The sequence below is a fragment of the Sinocyclocheilus grahami genome, unplaced genomic scaffold, assembly GCF_001515645.1.
Source record: "Sinocyclocheilus grahami isolate Dianchi unplaced genomic scaffold, SAMN03320097.WGS_v1.1 scaffold80.1, whole genome shotgun sequence".
NCBI classification, from domain to species: domain Eukaryota; kingdom Metazoa; phylum Chordata; class Actinopteri; order Cypriniformes; family Cyprinidae; genus Sinocyclocheilus; species Sinocyclocheilus grahami.
This window is the reverse complement of record NW_015505259.1, coordinates 1143767-1168942: the sequence shown is the minus strand read 5'-3', so window position 1 is coordinate 1168942 and position 25176 is coordinate 1143767. Positions and strand designations below refer to the sequence as shown.

The 25176-nt window shown below is 37.1% G+C and overlaps 1 protein-coding gene across 1 annotated transcript in view; it reads right to left on the bottom strand.

Moving 5' to 3' along the window:
• Nucleotides 1–887: 887 nt before the first annotated feature.
• prkcaa (protein kinase C, alpha, a) overlaps nucleotides 888–25176 on the bottom strand; it is a 144412-nt gene continuing 120123 nt past the window's right edge. Inside the window, exons 11-17 of the mRNA XM_016273644.1 lie at nucleotides 17551–17642; nucleotides 17358–17420; nucleotides 12728–12866; nucleotides 9426–9506; nucleotides 8744–8851; nucleotides 4859–4999; nucleotides 888–1287 (exon numbers count right to left, since the gene is read on the bottom strand). Coding sequence (XP_016129130.1) covers nucleotides 1123–1287; nucleotides 4859–4999; nucleotides 8744–8851; nucleotides 9426–9506; nucleotides 12728–12866; nucleotides 17358–17420; nucleotides 17551–17642 — 789 coding nt within the window. The 3' untranslated portion in view covers nucleotides 888–1122. The remainder of the gene's footprint in view (nucleotides 1288–4858; nucleotides 5000–8743; nucleotides 8852–9425; nucleotides 9507–12727; nucleotides 12867–17357; nucleotides 17421–17550; nucleotides 17643–25176) is intronic.

Here is a 25176-nt window from a genome sequence, read left to right as displayed (position 1 = left end):
ATAATGATGCAAAGGTAATTCGGCAGGTATAGCAGAGATTAACATTTACTATTCAGTATTTACTTATATGCAGACAATGAGTTTAAGAACAACATAATTAGAGCTTTGAACACTTAAATATTTCTCCCTCTCATAGTATCCCTCATTACTGAAACAAAACAGATACACACACACACGCACAAAATATTCTCATGTTCCCAGGATATTTTCTACTATGGCAAAAAAGAGGATATTCTAAAAACACTTGGTGAATTAAAGGGATAACGAGGTAATACCTTTATTATTCTGTCATTTGGGTAATATATGGGTAAAAGTGTGTATCTGTTTACTGTCAAATAAAACCATTTTATATGCAACAACATAAAAAAAACACTATCTTGAAACATGAAACCTATCATAACATCTCACGAATCCACAGCTCTGTCAGCTTGTGAATTGCAGAAACTCTTGGCACGCTTTTTTACTATAGAACAAACAGAAAACGCAAACAAGTTGTTAAACTGGTGTGCCAAGTTGTCAAGTCATACCTGAAATATGTGCAAATATTAGACTGAGAGATGTTTAGTATTTTATTTAAAACATTTAACGATACTTACAATGAGAAAACACTGGAGACTCCAAAAAGTGAGTATTGAAACACACCAGAAGTAATTCTGTAAATAGATAAATTGGTATAGTGCTAAGGGGAAGACAGAAACCTCATTGGCTTTGGTGATTACCTTTAGAAATCCTGAATGGGAAGACTGTCTTAGGAAGCACTCAACTCTGTATTTGTTATGGGGCTTTGGGTAGATGTAGTGAAATCATGCTGTGTCAGCCACCAGCGGCTTGAGATAAGATGGTCGTAATGTAAACAGCCCTTCCTAACCAGAGTTTAAGTGTTACTCTTTTTTTTTTAAATCTCTCAATCTATTTTCAATAATTAAGGTAAACTCTTCGACTGTACTACATTGAAATGATGTGAAAAATGTGTAAAATAATTGCAAGATTTTTAAACAAAAAAGACATGACAATTATAGATAACTGTGATTTTGGTTTAACATTTGTTAGATAAACGGGTAAAGGCAAGGGCAGAGTTTTGGGTAGTAGGTAGATTAACATTCATTCTCTCTTTTTCCCATTTTATTCACTGTTGATGACGGAAGGATGGACGAATTGAGGGTTGATGAAGGAAAATCCATCGAATTCGGCCTGGTCGATGTTGGCGATAACCAGCTCATCAGGAGGGGTCAGCTGTGGCTGTGTGCGTGTGAAGAACTTGTCAAAGTTCTCTGCCCCTTTTCCACACTATAAAACAAAAAAGAGGTAATTACGGGAAAGAAAAGATGACTTTTGACACAATTTATTGTAATACTACAACCATGTAGTGTTAATCCCTGCATCACATACAGACACAAATGAAAGTCAAAGGTTTGTTAAATATACATTGTAATGCAGACAACAAACATGGTTTAAAGTTACACTGTTTTATCTGCACATGGTTTGAACTCTAAATAAAGCAGATTTTAAATGTTTCATTTGTTTAACATTCTTTGTGAGAAATATGAGATTTTGATGCCTATCCCTCATATCCAACGCACAGATTAACACTCCTCAGATTTCAGATTATATGCCCTAGTTCCTCTTCATCTGGATGATAAAGCAATTGGCTCTACTAGTTTGGAGAACACAGATGTGGAAGCCAAACACACTGGCAACCGACAGCAGCTTCTGACATGAGTACTTTGCATTAATGTGCTAAAATAAGTAAAACATAAAATGAAATGTGAAACTTAAAGTATTTATTTGTTAGAATTTTCTGAATGACAAAACATCATGGTAATCACAATAGCCTACTATCTATTCTCATTTTCTATTCTTCATGACAGGCTCGCGAGTAGTTCTAAACCTCATAAGCATCTTGACAAATTACCTGAACTACTGTAAGTAGAAGGCACATTAATACCTTTCTTTAACCTCCATACCATGTGTATGAAAAAGCACCAGAAGCACATTTATAATAACCCTATTATTATGACGAATAAATGATTCAAAGCTCCTTATCAATGATATATACATGTGTGGGTTATACGGTGTGCAGGATTCAGACCCTTCTTGTTAGGGCTTTCATTAAATTGTTTTAACACAAAAACAACATTAAATGTAATGACTTAACTCAGTGTTTAAAAGAAGGCTGTCAATTTATATGTGTTAACCAAGTTAACATTTAATTATGGCCTTGTACGTAAAGGAATTTTCCTTCCATCGAAGCAATTTAAGAACAGCGAAAAGTGACACAGCCACCATTTCATGCATGTGCACATAGAACAACAACTAAAAAATAGAGTAGACTGATCTAATTTCAATTAAACTTATCAATTAATTGGCATATCATGTAATTAAGTAATATATTTAATCACCTGACTTCCCAAATTTAACGCACACAAACAAAAACAGTTACAAGAAAGCAAGAAAGAAAGAATATGGTGTTTCCTTTTGTAAAGCTGCCAGATTCCATAAGACATGCAGCTCAAGATGTGCCTTAAAATAGAAGATTTCCCTCCCCCCTTCTATCATTGTATGATATTTGAAAGGAGAGATGAATGGTGACTCAAGCACTGAGAGAGATGGTCAAAAGTAAATGCCTGTGTCATGCTCTCTTATGAGGCAGATTTTCCCATCATATGTGAATGATGAGAAACTGAGAGGGAACAGTTGTGTTCTAACAAGCATGCAGTTCAATTAAAGTTGCAACTGTCATCATCACACACAAACACGGAGACCATAAAAAGCTATTTTTCAGACACAGAGGTCCATGTAGGGCACTTCCTACGTCAGCAGTGGAACTAATGATTGGCTAAATGTTTAAAATGGTAGCTGTACTGAATTAAGCCTGTTTAACCCCCACCATTAGTGTGAAAGGGACACAGGGTCTGTTTCTGGCCTAGTTTTGACCATGAGAGGAAGCTGCAGTTCAGCTTCAGGATGTCCTCAGGGGACATCACACAATTGTTGAAACAAACAAACAAACAAAATTTTTTTTTTTTTAAACTGACAGGTGATGTTCATAACACACTCACACTAAAAAATAGGACATCATAAGAAACACACAAATACTCAAGACAAACTAACCCCTCTCTTCTTTTCTGTTTTGTCCCCAGTGATGTGACAGAATGCCCTATTCAATGATATATGTGTGGGAGAGCATGTGTGCTTGTGAAGGGGAAACAACTACAGTATGACCCACTTTAGAAGTCATATATATGTATGCAGACTGCTTTTGCAGCTCTTCCCTCTCTCGCTCCCTCTCCCACTCATACAACACACACACACACACACACACACATGCACATGCACATGCACACACACACACACACACACACACACACACACACACACACACACACACACACACACACACACGCACACGCACACGCACAACCAAGGACAATCTAAGCTATTTAATATGACAAATGGCTCTATCTCTATCCTTTTAGTATCTTGGCAAAATATTCTCACTTCCTCCACAGGCGCTGTCTCAGAAAAGCAATACCAATTCATAACACGTTTCACCAAAAAACTGTGAAAACTAGAATTATTAGAACAGATATCAGAAGGCACAGAAATTATACTTAGCAATAACAAGCATTCATCAGGACATGCAGATGATTACACATTAGTGTCAGAGAGGTCTTCATTTGTGCTGGCAGTGTATTTTTTTGTGATTTTTACATAAAAATTGTTAATTGGTTAACTTTATATACTTAATAAAGTTACTTTACCATTGTTAGAAAACACTCTCTGTCTGTATTGGTTCCAGATGTTTTCACCCTCCTTTTCTTCCCTCTCCCTCTCTGCTCGCCCTCCCTGTACAGAGTAATGTTGTCTTCTTCTGATTCCCCCCTCCTCCATCTGATCTCTCTCTTGTATTATGGTTTAATATCTCGTACTCATATTCGAGGTACGCATGCACACATGTATGCATTAGCTTTCTGAGTTCAAATGTTCAGACGAGGACACGATATATAGGACTCCAAGGTAATGGGGTTCGTACTGAACTATGGATATAGTGCAGCATCCTTCGCCAAGTTTATTCCTAATATGTCCATATTTTCCTGTACATGTGACCATTTTATATAACACATATTCTTGGCCAAAATCCTATATGTATGTAATCTATATCCTCATTGGTTAAAGGGTTGAAACTCCCCTCGACATATGCCTATATAATATCTTAGTATCTATGAATAAAGTTGAAGTATTGAGAATACAATTTGATGTGTGTTTTCTTGCTTCCCGGCCGTATACACTTTGAGGGACTGAGAATTTTCGAGGTGGCAAAGGGAAATTAGAGGGACCTTTGTTAATTGCTAACAACCATATACAGTGATATTACTGTAATTTTACTGTAAAAATACTGTCATGATTGTTATGTGATTGTTACTTTTATCATTTTGGAAGTAAAGACTATGAGTTACTATTTTATTGACAGGGCACATATTGTATTGCCGGTATTATCATTATCAGTACATTCTTAAATAAAAATGGTTTTGGTAGTTCAAGTAGACTGCTATATTAACATCATATCACTTTATATCATGATATCACAGATATAAGTAAAATATACAGGTGCTAATATTCCATCCTATAATAACTGAAGCACTGTCATCATTTTTTAAAAGTGAATTTCTGGCAAAAATATATACAACAACATTTACTCTCCTGTATCTTAGTATCATAATCTGAATCACCATAAATACTTTAATACATGCCTTTTCAGAGCCACTTCCCCATAAAAACTTTCAGTCGAAGAGCATTCTTAGCTTTTTCATCAGTACATGATAAATTCACACGAATAGACCTGCATGGATTTTCTTACCACTTTGGGTTTGAATGGAGGCTGTATTTCTCTATTTTCCAGACGTTCCCAGTCAATCCGACGGAAGAAAGCATGTTCCCGAATATCTCTCTCCCCCTCTAGGTTGCAGCCCAGACGCTTTGAAGGGTGTTTTGCCATCAGCTGAGACACAAGATAAAATCATTATCATCATCATCTAAACAGGAAAAAGCTTAATGTGACAATCATAAAAAACTGGCATATAATATATTCAGTTTTAAGTTTACATGCATATGCTCATCTTTAAATTTCACGATAACACAATTTCAAATAGGGGTAGGTAGACAAATTGCATGGACATGAGCATTTTGTCAACAATTATTCTAGGTTTAATTGCATATGGATGTCTATTATGAAAGTGTAAATGTTCATAGGTTCTTTATAGTTTCTTAATGTGAAGTCATAAAAAAGATAACCCCAACAGCTAACCACCTTAAAGACATCCTCAAATTTATATGTTCATTCTCCATGGTCATAGTATATCTGTACTGCAGATAAAGGCCAGAAGGGATAACAGTTACACACTCATCAGGAAATCTCAGACTGTAAATTGAACGCATAAATCTCTGTAGTCATAATAGGGAAAAAGTGTGGAGTTTTTTTACTCTCTGAACAGAAATTCCAGACAATGGCAAATGTATGTTGAAAACTGTATAAAAGTGTTACTGAAAATCCTGTCCATGTGTGATATTCTTAAAAAAGAAAAATGTAAATATTTTTCACAAATTGTACAGTCCACTGTTTTCATCACATCAAAAGGTGGTATCTGTTTGTCTGTAAGTATATTTGAGACAGTATTGTGAATGGTGGTAGAGGTGGCTTAAAACTAAAATGTAAACTCAAATAGTAAAGCTTTAAATGTTTATATAATACATGCTCTTTCTTCCCATATGCTATATTAATAAGACATTTTGTCCCTCATACAAACCCCCAAAAATCTAGAGAAACCAATTTGTTGATATTTTGGACAGATCTGTACTCCATACAGATTTAATGTTTGATCACACTTTAGTTTTGGGACCAATTCTCACTTTTAACTAACTATTAACTATGATTTTTGCCTCAGTAAACTCCTAATTTGCTGCTTATTAATAGTTAAGGTAGTTGTTAAGTTTAGGTATTGGGTACGATTAAGGGATCTAAAATATGGTAATTGAGAATATGTGCATTATAAGTACTAATAAACAGCCAATATGCTAGTAATATGCATGCTAATAAGCAACTAGTAAATAGTGCAAATTGGTCCCTAAACTAAAGTCAAGTCAAGTCAAGTCAAGTCACCTTTATTTATATAGCGCTTTTAACAATACAGATTGTGACAAAGCAACTGAACAGCATTAATTAGGAAAATAGTGTCAATAATGCAAAATGACAATAGTAAACACTCATTTTTCAGTTAAAGACAGTTCATCATTGAATTCAGTGGTGTCAACATCCAGCTCAGTTTAAATAATATCTTTGCAATTATGTCAACGATAACGCTGGAAATGAAGTGTCCCCAACTAAGCAAGCCAGAGGCTTGATTAAAGTGTTACCATTTAAGTTTAAGTATGGGGTAGGATTAAGGAATCTAAAATATGGCCATGCAGAATATGGCATTAATATGTGCTTTATAAGTACTAACAAAAAGCCAATATGCTATTAATATCCATGCTAATAAGCAACTAGTTAATTGTGAGAATTGGTCCTTAAATTAAACTGTTACCGAATATTTCACAGATGCAAAGAACTTTACAAACTTTGGCAATTCCAACAGCTATTCAGTTCTAAGTAGCATTCATTTTAACAGCCTGCTAACTAAAGAGAAAAGTTTTCTTTTCTTTTTTTTAATGATTAAATGCTGACTTAAATTTGCCAGGAAAATTGATTTCAGATACATTTCTAATTCATTATCCCTTTATAGTCCCAGGCTTTTCTGGGTCAGCTTCTGACAGCCACTATATATTCATTAGTAGGTGGCACAGTTTATAAGACACACACACAAATTTCAAAACACACAGAAATGAAAACAGATGAACTTACACCTCTACCACTGACAGAAAGACAGAAGGTGATAGAGAACATTGAAAAGTGAGACAGTGTGTGATGACGCAAATCATCAGCTTGCGTCCTGCTTGCAACATTATCTCTTTCTCAACCTAACAGGATGTTCTTACAATAAAAGTAGCAAAAAGTATTATGGTATTACTGTGGTATTCCTCAAAGTAGCTTGAAGTATACTGAAAAAATTCTATGTGAGGAAAAAAAAAAAAAAACGAATTTATTTCTCACAATGATTACAATACCTTCAAAAATGTTTCCCCCTGTCATTTTCCCCAGTTTTTTTATTCAGAACAAGATACTTTATTTTGTAGTTTTTTGAACAAGAACAGTGAACCTTACATGCCAATGCAAAAATAGAGAACAATATATAAATTCAGGCTCTACCAGCTTGCACTTAAACTCAGAAGTTCTGGTAATTTAAGAGTGGTTTGGCTGAGAGAATGTAATGTGAGTGTTCAGATGTCATATAACGGCTTTATTTCTGCTAAATGGTATGTTGGTTTGTACTGCTTAAAAGAACAAGGGATTTATTATTGAATATATTTTTATATTATTTAGAAAATGTTGGAAATTTAATTTGTCTGTAATGAATGAAATATTGCGCAACAGTGTAATGAGCACTGAATGCTAGACAAAATTTGAGATGTTCTATTAACAATTTTTATATTGTAACCTTTCCAAGCAGTATGCAGAATGTGCTACATTATAAAATGCATCTGTTATTTCTTTACATAAATAACATAGTCCATGAATTTAGAATTATGGTTGTGCCATCTGATACCATCACTTTACCATGGCACTGCCACAGTAGTATCTCATTGAAAACAAAATGTTGAGATGTTCTGGAAATTATATTAAAGAGAAAGTAAGAAATCTAGTCATGTCTTTGTTCATGTTAGTTAATGAAAATTATGAAAATAATATATTTCTGATTTAACACAGTGGCCAAGTAAAAAAGGAATGTACCCGCGCTGCGGGGCGGGGTGCGCGTGGCGAAACACGCACGCCAACTGTCATTGGCTTGTTTAGTTAACACTCGAAGGTGATTGGGCTCTCGGGCGAGATCCCAATTCGTCAGTCACTGACGTAACGTCTCCGTTCCCTCCTTCAGGGAACGAGGGTTACACAAGTAACCTAGACGTTTCACTCTCACTATAAAAATCTGGCAAGGCAAAACAGTTTAAGTTTTGGTCTTTAGTCAGACTGAAGTTGAATCTAATAGCAACACACTGCATGCACAGAAAACGCAACCTGAACACTGATAAGACTTTGATTAAAAATGAAACCGGGGTTTGTGTGCTTTTATCTAAATTGGATCAGCTCCTGCAGTGAATTTCTGATGGGCAGTGAATTTCTGAGCAGATTCATGTAATATGAGGGATTAACAGAAGTGAAAACAATACAAAATAAAAATTTTTGCTATATACATTTGAGTAACTCTCAATGAATGTAATTTAAGATACACTAATATAAAATGTCAGTGCATTTCTGTCATTATCTTGGATTCATGGGAACCTAATTACCTGGCTTTTGGTCTTTTTCTCCTCATTTGTCAGGTATTAAATGAGCTCCTAAACTTTTGCTTTCTGGTTTCAGAAAACATACATCCATTGTTCTGGAGAACGCAAAGTTTGTAACTATTAAGTCAAGAAGTCTTCAACTATTTTCAGAGGCAAAGATTAAAATAGAAGAATAATGCACTGGTGAATTTTGGTTCCTTGTTATTAACCAACTAGAGAGCAATAATGCCCCTGGTTCTCCTGGTACTGGTTCAGTTGGGCTCTACAACCTGGAACACTGTGTTTTTTATGTGAGAGAACTTACCCCTTTGCAGATGGAAACTGCTTCTTTGGACATGGATTTAGGGTAGGAGACGTTGTGCTCCATAATGCACTGGAAAAGTTCATCTTCATCCTCACCATCAAATGGAGGCTGAGAAGAGAAAAAAAGAACATTCCAAATTAAATTAAAATTTATATTATTAAGCATTTATCCTGATATGTGGGTTGTTATACTCTTGCACAATGTGGCATTAAAGAATTTACCTTAAGCTCACTCTTACAAAAAGTACAATTGTGGTAGCATAAAATATACCAAGAGAAAAACAAGTACAAAAGATCATTATGTTTGGACAAAGTGATTATACTTTGGTATTGTTTAAAGGACCTTATAGCACCATTTAAATACTATGAAAGTGTATCTTAGTATATAATGAAGTACCATGCTATTTCCATCTTGATACATCACTGACAACTGGTACTATATGTTTGAAAAACAGGTTGTGGATGTGAAGAGAAGATGTATATTTTACCCAGAGATCATCTGTGGATACAGTAGCTGGTGTCAATATTATGTGGATCATTTCTGTTAAATTACGTTTAAAAGTATACAAACACACATGACCACTACAAACTGTATTACAACAAAGCTACAACTGTTTTATAATATTGGCAGAAGGTAACAGTCGCCAATGTAAGACTTGATGGTTATACACATCTGTACTCACTTGTCCCGCCAGCATCTCGTACAGCAGGACTCCATAGGCCCACCAGTCCACAGAACCGCCATACGGCTGATATGCTATTATCTGAAAAGAGACAGCACAAAAACCCAACCGATTACTATTAAAGATCAGCATACTAGCAACAAAGATATCCCTACTATTCCAGAATACAGTTTGGAAGCACACATCTCCACTACAAATAAATTTGAAAAATATATTGCATTATATTGTTTTGTGTTCCAGTCAAAATATTTAAACACCCAATAAGCAAAACTGATTCACAAATCTGTGTAAGGTAAGACATATTATTGCTAGATAATATTGGTATTTGTTAAATTATATGACCTTGGTACAGTATATCACCATACTGTGTACTTACTTTTTCACAGCACTGAACTTAGTAATTCTTTAACATGAAAGGGACCCAGATGTAAAACAAAACCTAAAATGTTATTTTATTTAATAAACCAAGCAAGACTGCAACTGAAGTTCGGTGTGTGGGGTGTAAGAAAGTATGAGTGTGTGCCTTTAAAATATCAATAATGAAAACACACACACCTTTTTTTGTGCCGTATATTCCAAAATTTCACACTGCTAATACAGCATGCAGTCAGCTTTCTTGGCTGATGCAGTTCACAGCACATTCAGAGCGTGTGTGTTTGTATGTGACATCACGCTAACACTATGTGACAGTTCTAGATCATGGCTGTAGCCGCTCAAGGTTTTGTTTGTGGCTCTAGATGTCATATTTCAAAATACTGAGGACCCCACACACACACACACACACACACACACTAAATAAATCGTATCCCTAATCGTAACTACAGTACACATCTTATATACACACAAGCTAATTGAGGTGTGCAGCGCAAATGTCAAATTCAGACTAAACAATTACTGAGGAGAAAACAAATAAACATCCACTGATATCATCTCTCAATTTAATTATTAACCAAACTGATTAAGCAAGTGACAGAATAATGGATAGAAAATATTTTCACACTGGTAATTTCTATAACACTTCATAAGTGCACATGTTCTAACAACATCGTCTAATCACATCTAATCCCAGTGAGTGATAAAAGTGAACAGATTTAACTGATAATAAAAAGGCTCAGGTCAAAGACTGGATTTAAACTCCTCTAATTTATTCCTCTTGAATTTATAGAGATCATATTATACTAACAATATTTTGACAATGCAAGAAACAGACCAAATTGTAATTAGCTTATTTTATGAACACAGTGGGAGGTCCTCACTATGAAAAGTAATGTGTTACAAAAATACGGTTAGCCATGTGTGTTACTGCTGCTCTACCTTTGACACACTTTACACTCAAGTTAACATGCAGCAACGTGTTCCCAGATAACACGCATTACCCCTACATAATATGTAGGTCAGCAAAAGAGACAGAAAGAGAGAGAGTAATGCTCTCAAAAAAGGGTGGAGGACAAATGTCCACTAATATACACACATATACACACTTTTTATTTTTTTTATTTAGCTTCAGAAAGCAAAACTGTGCGTGTGCTATATCTGTGTGAACATACAGACACGTGATAGTGTTTTAATGCCACATAAAAAAAACAAAACATAAGGAAAATGTTAATATCACACTGGTAATTTTTTAATAACAAAAAAGCTACAGCGTAATACTCATGAATACTGTATTCTCATTATTTTGATTTTAATCTATTGTTGCTATGATTTCTAGTAATTTTAGTAAAAAAACGCTGTCACAGTTTCTAGTCATAGAGCTAGTAAGAATATTATGGACAAGGACATTAATACACAAACTTTGACAGCCACTGCTACACTTATTGATTTGGTTTCTCAAAAATTCACCAGCAATCTAGGTCTGGTTATGTGGGAGGGTTTGTTTAGTAAAATATAGATACAAAGGGTCTGTATTTTTGTGTGTGAAGAAGTCTGAAAACCACTGTGGCTGCCTTTATAGCATGACTTTTAAACAATTGCTGTAGGAGACAACTCTGCCACCCATCATGCCAGTACAGTTTGAATATTTGGGGAAGAAAAAAACATAGAGAGGGACAGAGAGAGAAAGAGAGAGAATATGTGTGTCTGAGGATGTCAGAGCAGATAAAGGTTATCAATATGAAGTGTTGATGTGCCACAGATAACCTGCATTGTAAGAGCTTATGTGTCACTTGTGGAGGCATCTTCATGCTAAGGCCTGCTCTGGGAAGAAAAGTTAAGAGAAGAGGAGCTTCGGCACAGAGAAATAAAGACAGCTTCACACTAGGCTCTGCTCTGAATATGAAAAGATCTGTATGAAGAAAAAAGGGAAGAAGAAAGCACTGAAAAGTGGTGGTTTCCATTACTGCAAAATGTTTAAAATGGTTCTATTAGAGTGCATCATAAATTGCAATAAACCACTTACTGTGATGACGCATTTCCATAGTTATTAATATCACACATGCAGCAAAAATAGTTTTTTATATTTTCATTTTTTTTTAAAGTAATGTACAGAAAACTAGTTTCTAATACAAATGGCAAATTTGGCAAATTTGATGTCTTTCTCTCTTCTGACAATGTAATTATTCTCTCTATATTTTCCCCCTTTTTTTGTAAAGTGACAGAAATGCTATTGTGGATTTAGTCTTTTGCTATTGGCGCACATAGGAACACAAAAATTATATTTGTTGTTGTTTCTGGGTCACTATAGAAGTTTTCCCAACTATGACAACTTCCGCTTGAGAGCACCTCTGAAATGTGAAATGTCTATAGAAAAATATTATCAAATTAGTGGGGCCAAATTCCAGAAGAAATGTCATGGTCAGGAGTTAAGCATCTGTTTATATATTCTTAAATAATGATTGACAGTATTAAATGAAGTCGCTGCTCCTGAAACTTTCTTTTATAATTACAATTTTAGAATTAGAATTGTTAAAATCTGTAGAATGTAACAGTAGCATTTGAAATGAGGCAAAATATTTACTTAGTGTATATTTTATACAGTTTCAGTCAAAAATCAACCACTTGCTGCAACTCATAGGGAGCCATTTGGAACTAATATGGCTCAAGGAAGGCTAAAGAGATGCTGTCTCCTTTTTAAACTGCTAATATGGCTGTTGGACAGTGTCACCATGGGGGGAAAAAACTAATTTTCATCCTGTGGATTATTTTCTCATCCAAAAATATTTTGAGGAGGCACTACCTCCTCTGAGAAAACATCACATGTTCAGGGTCATCTAAGCACTGGTGCTAGTCACATTTACATTCAGCATTAGCAGTCAGTCTGGGAGGACTGCTACTGTCCGCAGGAAACACACTCCGTCACTCACCTCTGGAGCAATGTAGTCTGGCGTTCCACAAAATGTACGGGTGGTCACACCCTCCACAATGTTCTCCTTGCACATACCGAAGTCTGCAATCTTAATATGACCCTCTGCATCCAGCATGACATTATCTAATTTCAGATCCCTGAAAGTGATAAAAAAATAACACAACAGTACATCACTATAGACAGGGTGATTCTGAAAATTGGAGGATGGGGTTACATAAAAAAAGACGTTTGTCTTCCTGTTTAAATATTTTTATATAAAAATTCATCTAAACAAACTCATCTTGCTCTTTCTTTCCACACATAAGCACAACAAAAATTTAGTTCATTTTATTTCATGTAAAAGCAAGTGCAGTGTTCTTTTGTTTTTTTTCTGAAACAAGGACTCTGTCTCTTTCATTCCTGCTGACGTCAGTTCATCTGTTTGCTCTATTTCCCTAGGCCAATTTAGTCGCTCAAAAAAACAAACAAAAAAAAAACAAGCCAAATAACTAGGTTTAGCTCCTAAAGAGAGACAGAATTAAGTGAATTACTGGTAGAAGGTTGGGCCAAATAGTGTTATTTGAAATGAGTCATGGCAATATTTAGCACATTTTACAAATAGGTTAATATGATATTCTTTAATGAATTAAAGACCCAAATGCCCTTTACAGCGGTCTAAGAAAATAAAATAACTTGACATTCAGGTTATTGGAGTAAAAAAAAAAAAATTATATATATATATATATAATTCAATTATTATCTAACCAGATAATGTGCACTTTCCTTTAAATCATAGAATTCATTTAGCATTTTCCTTAAAATGGGACCTTCAAGAAATAACACTATTTGGACCCTTTAGTGGAAAGACAGGTAAGTGTAAAAAGTTATATAAAATACAAATAATAAACAAATATACAAAATCAACATTTGGTCTCACACTGGCTATCCCTTACTGATTAGGGATGTACCGATTAACTGCGAGCCGGTTGAAAATCGATTCAAATATGTGACTATTCGGTTGAGATGCTAAACAAATCGCGATTCAGTTAGAGGTAGGAGTTTATACGAATCTATGTCTGAGGGGAACTTACAGTCTTTAGAAAAGTTTAGATAGTATTTTTTCTTTTCATCTTGCCTCTGTATAATGCATATTAAAGTTCATAAGTGCAGCCCTACTTTGTTTGCAGCGGAAACCAAGGAAACGCTTTAAGCGCCACCTGCTGGCACAGAGTGAATCTGCGTCTCATTCAGCTTTGCTGTTTCATGCAGATATTTTTATGTATAGTTTCACAAAACTGAAGTCAAACCATTCTGTTTTTGCTTGAAATTTCGAAATTATACAGTTTAATTTAGATTAAAAACTGCTCATGTTGCATGTATGCACCATCTTTGTTTGGATCATGATTAAAATGCAGTGGTTGCCTCTAATTTTAAATGTAAAGAACAGAGACAAAGCCTTATTTTGTTTATATGAAGATATTTATTTAATTTGTATTACTTATTTATTTGATTTGGGGCTTGTTTTTAAATTTCAATTTAGTTTAGTTATTTACATTTACATTATATTTAAATTTTGTCATTTAGCAGACACTTTTGTCCAAAGCGACTTACAAATGAGGACAATAGAAGCAATCAAAACCAACAAAAGAGCAATAATATGCAAGTGCTATATTAGTATATTATTATAGTGTTATATTTAAATTTCACAAAGAAATGTGCAGAATTTTGTCCAAGCAATAATAAAAGGACACATTTAATTTATAATTTGTCTTAAATTTAATTTTGTAAAAAATAAAATAAAACCGTGAATCGAATCGAATCGTGAAATCAAAATTGTGAATCGAATCATGAGTTGAGTGAATCGTCACATCCCTATTACTGACTGATTAAATTAGGTCAAATCTGCAACCCTGTTATTTGCAACTCTACTCAGAATGTCATTGTTTGTTTGTTTGTTTATTTGTGTATTTTTATTGCTTTAATGTTAATCTGCTGATTAAAGCCAATTACCTTACACTTTGAAACTATTGACAGAAAGGTCTGAATTGGATCTGAATGTGTAGTTTATGTGTGCTCACTGCCACCCGTCCCTTAAAATATGGAATCGCCCCCTATTTAAAGGTAAAATGATGCGTACCGTATCAAATCAATATGGGACGCAATTTTGTCCCGTATTTTACAAAGGCCAACAAGCTGAATCCACAAATACGTATTTTGCACCATTTATAATGCTAATAGCAATTATAATTAAATTAATTTCATAAGAAGTTAGAGAAGCTCATCTTGGCGTCTTTGTTTCCATGGCGATGATGGAGTCTCCAGAACGCACACCATTAAAGCCCTTTTCAGTGTTCACAAAACTGCACGTCAAAATCGTGTGCTCACTTTATAGGGCTTGAGTCTGTCATGTTTTGTCCGCTATATGGGGTATTACGGTAAGGCATTGCTGCCACATACATATTATTTTTTCGTCTCAGGCATAATGACGTGATGTTATGTAATTTAAACAACATATTTTTTATTTTTATATTTTATATTTCGATTTTTAATAAAGACATATTACAAAAGTTGGTCTGCACTCTTTAAAGGGGTCATATGATGCGATTTCAATTTTTCCTTTCTCTTTGGAGTGTTACAAGCTCTTGGTGCATAAAGAAGGTCTGTAAAGTTGCAAAGACTAAAGTCTCAAATCCAAAGAGATATTCTTTATAAAAGTTCAGAGTCAGCCACGCCTACCTAAAACGGCTCGTTCTAACATGCCCTCACATATCTACCTCACTATGTGGGAAGATTTGCATAACGCCGCCCAAATGCTCACGCAAAGAAAGAAGACGTAACTTTTATTCTCGCTGTAGTATTGTTGCCGCTGCCGCCATGACATGAAGACGCTGTGTGCTTCGTTGAGAAAGCGAAACTACTTTGTTTGGCCTTCCAAAAGAGGACGATATCCACTTCGTCATGCCTAGAGCTTATCTGTGCTGGTCGCTGAGGGAATACATCAACTTTCACCATGGACAAAGCGGAGTCCAGCCCGGGGTCCGTCACATGTGGTTGCCGCTCATTCGTCGCATCCGCCTGGCGCGCCGTTCTCGACATTTCATCTCGTATTTTCAATTCGCAATTTCATTTTGCGCAATTTGAAGGATAATGGAAACGCGCCTATTTTGTCTTTAAATAAAACATCCAGATTGCTTCTCTTTGTAAAAGTTTTTTGTCAATATCTCCACCACGGTGAGATACTTTGACATCTTCAATATTCATTTAAGTTGTTCTATTATCGTGGTTACAATCAATAAAATGTCTGGCGATTGGAGAAGTAACATGTTTTAACAAGATTTATGTTCACTTATTCTTAGTGACCTTGATGTCTTTCCAACATACATCAATGGACAGAAGTACTGAAGTAAATAAATATAATTTTTAGTAGAACGATATGCGAGATTTAATCTGATAACACTTTTTTTAGACTCAAGCCCTATAAAGTGAGCACACGCTTTCGACGTGCAGTTTTGAGAACACTAAGGAAAGAGCACGTTCTTTTCGCCTGTTTGGACACTTCAAACAGACGTTTGCACTGCCTGTTTGGTTTACCTGTTTACACGTTTATAACAGAACGTTTTGTCCGACTCAAAACTCACGTATTTGATGCCCATTTGTCAAAAACGCACGTTTTTTGGTGACTCCAAAGCGCGCGTAAACAACGTGTGTTTTTATAGCAAATCACACGTCGAGGACGAGTGTTTTGATACAAAAAAACGCACGTTTCCGAAGCGCGTTTTCCGTGAACTCAAATTGCACGTTAAGAACACGCGTTTTTATGGCAAATCACACATCGAGGACGCGCGTTTTGCTGTCAAATCGCACACTTTTGACGTGTCAAGTGTACAATCAGACACCCGACCAGGCGTATATGAATACTCTGGCTTGCCATAATCGAGGCGCTTATGTCCGCCCATTGAACACATTGACTCTCCATATGTAGGGCTGAATGGTAAAGTTATCAATGGGTCTGTTTAGTAACTAATGATGAACGCGCAGTTTGCAGAGAAGCATTTGCTCACGGTGGACTGTCTGACTTAAAGGGATAGTTAACCCAAAAATGAAAATTTTGTCATCGTTTACACTCCCACAAATTGTTCCAAACCGGTAATCATTTCTATCTTCTCTTAAACATAAAAGAAAATATTATATTTTCTTAATGCGTTTAAGAAAGTATCTTCTTTTGTGTTTAACAGAACAAAGAACTTGCCGGTTTAGAACAACCTGGGTAAATTATGATAGAATTTTCATTTTTGGGTGAACCATACCTTAAAGTGACAGACACATCTGTGCTTCTAAAGGCATAACCCTATTGTTTTATTAAAATTTGGATAGTCTGTTAGAGCTTGATAGACATAATTATTATATTTTTTAGACATTATTAGACAGATGATTTAATAGATTATAATTAATGTTAGACCCTATTTATTAATTTATCATTTATATTAATCCTAAATATATACATAATAAATAAGCATATATGTCACATACAATTCGACATTTTAAAAAATTGGGGAAAAAATGCTAAATTATTTAGATTTAATGTAGGGGGGAATGCATGGGGGGAATAGGTGTCCCTTATTTTGCCTCGCTGAAGGCGTCAACCCTACCTGTATATGACTCCTTTCTTGTGCAAGAAAAAAAGCCCAACAGCAATCTCTGCAGCGTAGAACCTGCAACAAGCAGATTATTTTACATACATTCACCTTAATCTACAAACAAACATAAAGTGATATATGCTTTAAAGTCCAAACCCAGAAATACCTACTGAAGACATATAAACACAATGAGAGAGTGGCTTACACTGCTTGTGGCTCCTTAAATTTGCCCACTTGCTGGATGTGGTACATCAGATCACCACCATTAACATACTCCATCACGAAATACAGACGATCCTATGACAAAAACATATCAAAAGCAATATAGAAAACTGTTTAGATAAACTTTAATGCTGGTCTTTTCTGAAAGGCTATGTCTGAAAGTATAAAATCCTGTTGCAATATTGTTCAATGGTAATATTAATATAGTAATGCACTTCAGTTGTTTAAGAACAGATTTTAAAACACTAGGCATCACACACTTGCATCCCACACAACTTTGTAAACAGCTACAGAAAAAATAGCCATCATTGAAATATAACACACACACGCACGCGCATGCACGCACACACACACACACACACACACACACACACAAAAACCCATCATATACTACATAATCTGCAGACTGGATGACATTCAGTAACTACTGTCAACTTTGCCAGACAGCAAATCGGGGCAAAAATGTAATCTAATCTAATGTCTAGAATAGGGCTGGGCGATATAGCTAAAAAAATTATCAACGATATAATGTTTAATATCGTTCGGTATCGATAATTATTTACATTTTTTATAACCTTTTTAAAAAAAAAAAAGCAATAGAATTTTTTATTTAACCACTGTATTTATAATTAACACAATTTATTGAGACAAACAACAAATATTTTTTGTTTTAACAATCAAACACAATAAAAATTTAACAAATATCTAATTTCTAATGTTTTACATGCAGATTAAATATGTCTTTATTGTATAGGTCTAATTGTCTCTCGAGGCCACAAGAGGGCGCAATGAGCAAAATAATGCAGCGCATTTAAATTGTCAACGCAAGGAAGTAACTCTATAAAAATGTGCATTACGTCTAAATTAACTCATAAAAATCAAATATGATTTCATAAATTGCATAAACAATTATGAACAAAACAGCATAATGTATTTATGCATTGCTTAATGCAAAGAGCTGAAGCGCCATTCACACAGACTGCATTTAAAAACATATGAGACGCAGTGAAAAGGAATAAACCTCCACAAATTTGTGACGTGTTTTCTAAAAGTTTAAACTGTTTTAACTTCGCATGGCTTTCTATACATCACTTCTGAGACGTGAGTGCAGCAGTCATATTTGTCCGTCTAAAAAATGCGCTGAATACGCATTCTGTGTGAATGGCTTGGTTTCGGCTTTAACCCATTCAAGATCTTCTCTGCATTGAGCTTCTATATTTCTCTAATATTTTGAATGAATAACGCAGCAGCGGCACGTCTCGTGGGCTAGACTAACAAAACATTAAAATGCAACGTCACTTACATCATCACCTCATTGCGTGCCACTGATGACGCTCACTGATGCACACCTAACATTCAAATGCAAATGTTTATTTTAAATTCGACTAATATTCATTCTTTATTCACAATCTCCTCATCACAGGCAGGCACAGCACTCATTTCAGCATGTGTTCGTGTTTGTGTGTGCTGTCTGCGTCACTCTTAGCACCTGTCTATACCGTGCGCTATATCGAACAATTTTTCTATCGATATCGAAGAAGGTGTACCGTCGATAAATATCGATACTGTTTTATCGCCCAGGCCTAGTCTAGAATTTTATCTTTCTTGACTTATTCAGTGAGATATCATTATTGTTAACTTTCATTTGGTAAATTAACTTTAATTGATTATTATAAGCTTTAACATACATTTTTGTTGGTCTGTTAATGTTATTAATGACTTGTACTACTTACTGCAACACATCTCTAGAGTAGATCTGCTTATGGCTGGGTCTCTTTCATTTTTCTTTCTGTCATAAAAACAGTGGTATTGTCACCTCACCATCAGAGGTCACTATTGCCTAAGCAGTTCCCTTTCAAGGGAACTTCAAACTGCATCCTCTAGGGGTCGCTATGGGGAACGCCTCGTCGTGACCCGTGTCTGAAGCATACATTCAAAAAACACCAACAACACGTTGGCCGGCAACAGCCCATGATGTCACTACCGGTGCGACTATAGTATAAATAGGTGCCGGGAGAACACGTCATTCTCTTCTTCGCCTTCACCGACTGTTTTGTTGAAGCGTGCATTCCGTGGTAAGAGCGATCTCTATTCCTAACATTATGGTGAGCACTAGCAAAGCATTTAGAGCAGGGGTGCCCAACCCTGCTCCTGGTGATCGACTGTCCTGCAAAGTTTAGCTCCAACTCTAACTCACAGCTGCTGAGGCACGGAGGAGAATGAGCTTGAGGGGATTGCAGGTGGATCTGGCCGATGAGTTTAAAGAGAGGCTTTCCCTCTCGCGTTCGTCGACTGTGGACGAGAGTGAGCCGGTGGAGGATGATGCTATTTCATTAACATCGTCTGATCCAGGGGCCAATGCTCTGCTGGATTCGGCCCAGGAAGAGCAGGAGATGTCTGAGCAGTGCGAAGAAGCTGAGGCTAAGCCTTTTCAATCCTCCTGCCCTGCGTATGATGAGCTTTTGGAAGTTATGGATCGCGCCACAGCGAGGCTTGACTTGCCGTGGAAGCGGGCCAAGAAAGTGACGTTGCGAGGTCATCTCGATCAGCGTTATCTTTATGGCCATAACCCTCCAGCTCAGGTGAGCCTTCCTTTTCTTCCTGATCTCCATACAGAGATCGAGAAGGAATGGAATAGGCCGTTTTCCTCACACATCCATCGATTCCAGCATACGAGTTATGCCAACTTCGAGGCGATGCGCGAAAACGACTATGAAAAGATGTCCCCTGTAGAAGAGACGCTGGACAGCTATCTCTCTATGGGTGAGACGTCCTCTCTTAAGACTCCCTCCTTGCCATCTAAGCCCCTTCAGTATACATCTTGCTTGAATGGCAGGGCAGCAGGTCAGGCTGTCACTTTGTTGCACACGATGGCGGTGCTCCAGACATATCAGGCTGACCTGCTGAAAGACCTGGATAAAGGAGGAATCGCGGGTCAAAGGGAGGTAGGCAAGACCTAAGGTATGTGATCCAGACAAGGCATCAGCGCTTGCTTCTATGGCTTCATAGTGACCACCTTACTGATGGTCCGGACTAGAGGCTCTTCGGGTCGCTTCTTGAATGGGGATCCGACGCGGGAACTATGGTGGGTGAGTACGATCCATTTCTAAATATATATATATATATATATATATGTGTGTGTGTGTATTTAATGCGTGGGGTGGTTGTGTGTATAATCCATCTGAGAGCTTTCTTTGCAGTGTTTCCCGGGACCTGTGTGTTTCTGTCCTATTTCTAGGGTAGGTCCTTCTTGATCATCAGGCCCCCGGCACGGCACTGAAAAACATTTCCTGGATGTCCAGGCTGGACTTATGCTTAAAGGCTGCCCTGTCTGGTACACCATATCTAGGTTGCCCTGAGGCGCTTCCTGGTCACCAGGATATCCCCTCTTGCTGAGGCATCGAGCGGGAAGTATAGGTGGCATTTGTGAGACCTTCTTATGTAATGCTGTCTCAGGCAGTGCTCCCCTCGCCTTAGAGGGTTGTATTTGAGCTTGCCTCTCCCGTTTAGCTCAGTACTTCCGGGTATCTGTGAACAGATGCTTGGGAAGCTCTTAAATCCATGCTATGATAAGTGCACACGCTAAGCTTTGTGCACTTCCTGAAATCCACATGTTGGTAAGTGTGCACGCTGAACACTTTGTGCACTTTCTAAAATCCACATAGTGGTAAGTGTGCACGCTAGACTTTGTGCACTTTTTGAAATCCTGTATGGTAAAGGTTACGCGTTATTAGCCTCGTTTTCTTTCTCTGAGTTGGCTTACACCCCGGTACCTTGGGCTCCCCTCAACCAGTGTGTCTCTGTTGACACACTTTTGAAGCTATGTGTTTAGCAGTGCTCCCTTTTATCATAGGGTTGCCTATGAGCATGCTACTCCTTTTCTGAATTCGGAGTTCTCCTCTCACGTGAGAATTGAGTTCTCTGGTTTCCCAGAGCACCTGGAAATAGCAACATCAGGTAAACAGGCCATTCCTCTGCCTCTCTGATGCGCTGAGTTTTTGGCTAGCTTGAAGTACACTTACCCTTCTGATTTCTAACGATCGTGCTGTAGGTCGTGCCCCCTCTCGTTGAGAGCTGGGTGTTGTGCTCCCTCAGCTAAGGTAACTTACTGCTAGCCGTTCCAGCATTGGAACATGCTGTAGGTCGAGCCCCCCTCTCGATTGAGAACTGGGTGTGTTGCTCCCTCAGCTAAGTAAATTACTGCTAGCTGTTCCAGCATTGGAACATGCTGTAGGTTGAGCCCCCTTCTCAACTGAGAACTGGGTGTGTTGCTCCCTCAGCTAAGTAAATTACTGCTAGCTGTTCCAGCATTGGAACATGCTGTAGGTCGAGCCCCCCTCTCGATTGATAGCTGGGTGTTTGCTCCCTCAGCTAGATATTTACTGCTAGCCACTCCAGCATTATACCTTAGATTGAGTTGATGACTTCTTAAACATAGTGTTCTGGGATGCACCATTTCCATCTATGGGCTACTCTTTCAGAGTGACACGAGGGCCCCTTAGAACGGTATCTTTAAAATCTATGTTATGGTAAGTGTGGACGTTAAGTCTTTGTACACTTTCTAAAATCCACACTGTGGTAAGTTCGCACGCTAGCACTATGCGTTCTTCCTAAAATCCTGTATGGTGAGGGCTTCGTGCGGCAGCTTCGTACCCTTTCTTCAGCTGGTTAAGCCCCGGTTCCACCTTGGGCACCACTCCACCTATGTATCCTCTGGATACCCAATTTTAACAGGGTGTTGCTACTAGGGGTCTGTTGAGGCAGTTCCTTCAGCATATGCAGAGCAAGCAGTAGCCCTTGTGTGACAGGCCAAGACTTAGTATGATTCTAGGCTCTTGGTCGTATTCCCTTAAATGAATCTATTCCTGATTCCAAGCCGTGAGCTCTACCCCGGGCCCAGGAGTTCTGGCCCTAACAGGTACGTTTTTTGGTGTATGTAGCCTAGGCCTTTGTCCGTAAGGGATAATGTCACTGACAGCTGTCTTAACGTCCCACGGGCAACTCCCATGGCTATGGTAGAGTTGGTACTTAGTGCTCGCCATGGTTTCTGGCATGCACTCCCCTCAGCATGGTGGCGTCCTCGGTCGAACGCAGTTCGAAGTTCCCTTGAAAGGGAACGTCTCAGGTAACGTATGTAACCATGGTTCCCTGAGTAGGGAACGAGACACTGCATCCTCTAGGTTTCCTGCCATGCTTCGGACACAAGCTTCAGACGAAGAAGTGAATGACGTGTTCTCATGGCGCCTATTTATACTATAGTCGCACCGGTAGTGACGTCATGGGCTGTTGCCGGCCAACGTGTTGTTGGTGTTTTTTGAATGTATGCTTCAGACACAGGTCACAATGAGGCATTCCCCATAGCGACCCCTAGAGGACCCAGTGTCTCGTTCCCTACTCAGGGAACCATGGTTACATACATAACCTGAGATGGTTTGCTATAAGTTTTGATAGACCTGGTATTCCAAGTCGTCTTTTATTTCCTGAAACAAATTAAAAATAAAGATATATTCGGATAATGTGTTGTTCTGGCATTCAAAATAAATTAATGCACGCTCTCTGTTCTCTGTGATGCCTCCTCCTAGCAACAATAATTGCAGCCATTTCAAGCGCAAAATAGTTTAAGACATGTTTTTGGGCGTTAAATAATGGTGCAAATGGCAGTAATTTGACCAGCGCAAACGTTAGTAAATCGCGTTTGCGTGATTCATTTTAATACTAGTCTCCTCCCATAATTTATGCGTCTGAAAGGGAAACTCCTAGAAATGCATATTCAATAAGGTCAGGCACAAAAAGGCACATGCCCCCTCAGATTTTTGAGCCAAGTGGATTTTGAATGCAGCTTCCAAAAGACAAAAATAGCGGAATAATATTTTGTATATTTGATACAATCACACCTGCATGATTAGAACGTTCAGTGCATCATATCATCAGCTGCTAAATTCAAATCTGCGTTAGCTGGCTGGCGCTGAGCCCAAGACAGACGCGTTTTTACAGCACTGCGCATTATAACCAATCACACACGATGCTGTTGAGCTTATGAATGCAATGACCAATCAGAGATGTTCAGATGAGTCCTCGCTAAAATGCCGGTGTTTTCTTCACTGGCTCACTGACTGAATACCTCTTTTTGGCGAATTCTCTCGTCAGAAACAACAAAGTGCAAATGTGTGTACGAATCTGTAAGATATTAATTTCATAGTGTAAACAGCTTCAGTGATTTTAATGGGAGTTTTTGAGAGTGCTTGAACTAGACTGTCAGTGAAAATGTTCTTGATTTTTTGCTCTCTTTCTTTACAATGAAAGTGTTATGATTAGTAGCCTAACTTGCAATGTTTTTATTCACATTAACTTTCAATGTTAAATTCACATTAAATATAAAGTCAGTCGTATTAAAAATATGTTATGGCATGACACCCATATCTGTTAATTAAGTAAACAGACAGGTTTTTATGCATAGTTAATAGACATTATTATGTTACTTTGACCATCGCCCACTATAGATCAACATAATCTGTAAAGGTGAGAATCAATATATTTCATGATATAGTTAATGCGTTTGGGAATGTTTCTAATAAACAGGAAAGAATAAATAAAACGTGCTGTTGTGGCTGCTGTGTGTCACATGATTTGCTGAACAAATTTGCCAAATGAATCAGCTCTTTTTTATTTTGGTTCTTATTTTGATTCCTGATTCTTTGTCGTAAAAATATTATTTCCAGAGGCTAACGTAAAATAATGCTAGTTGTCACACTTGAGTTTAGAGACAAAATGATGACTAAGTGCAGACAGGATTCTGCTGAGGACCTGATGTCAGTTGTGGCTTGCATGGATTGCTTCACTTTTTTTTGTTTTGGAAATTCTTTGCTTCTACCTGTACACGAAAGGCTTTCCTAAATTGCATGAAGGAATGCAAAGTCAAGTGAGTAAAGGAGCAGAGAGCAGGTGATATTTCAGTGTAAGGGGTACTTAGTATGTGAAGCCTGACTGGAGGAAAAAAGAGAGTAAAAGAGAGAAGTAGAGAGAGAGAGAGAGCGAGAGAATTAGCTGCAATAGGGACAGCTATAAGATCAGGTTCTGTGCAAAACACTCACATCTTTCTGTGTTCAGCTTTGTATGACTGGGTATGTAGCCAGCATTCAAAAAGTATTATAAGACCAAATATGAAAGAGCCAGCTCAGGTTTCCTGTCAAATAATTACAAAGAAAAGGCAAGTAACACATTGAATTAAACATTATAGGAACAAGTAAACAAATAAAAGGATTAAAGTGGTAGTTCCATGTAAAACACGCCAGTCATCAAATTTTTTTTTATAAATATATATATATATATATATATATATATAAACCATTACGCCTATGGAGAGTCCTGTTAACCACCTAAATACCAATATGTGTGTGTGTGTGTTATTGCAACAGTGAACACATAATTAAAAGCAATTATGAAAAATATGAGAGCAAATCAAATGTTTAGACAAACATTGGAATATTAATTAAAAAAATACAAAGTAGGGTATATCAGCATCCTAGTAAGCAAACAGCATATTATACAGAAGTCCTTATGTACTGCTGTATTTCTGCTTTTCCATAAGCACCAACTGTAAAAAAAAAAA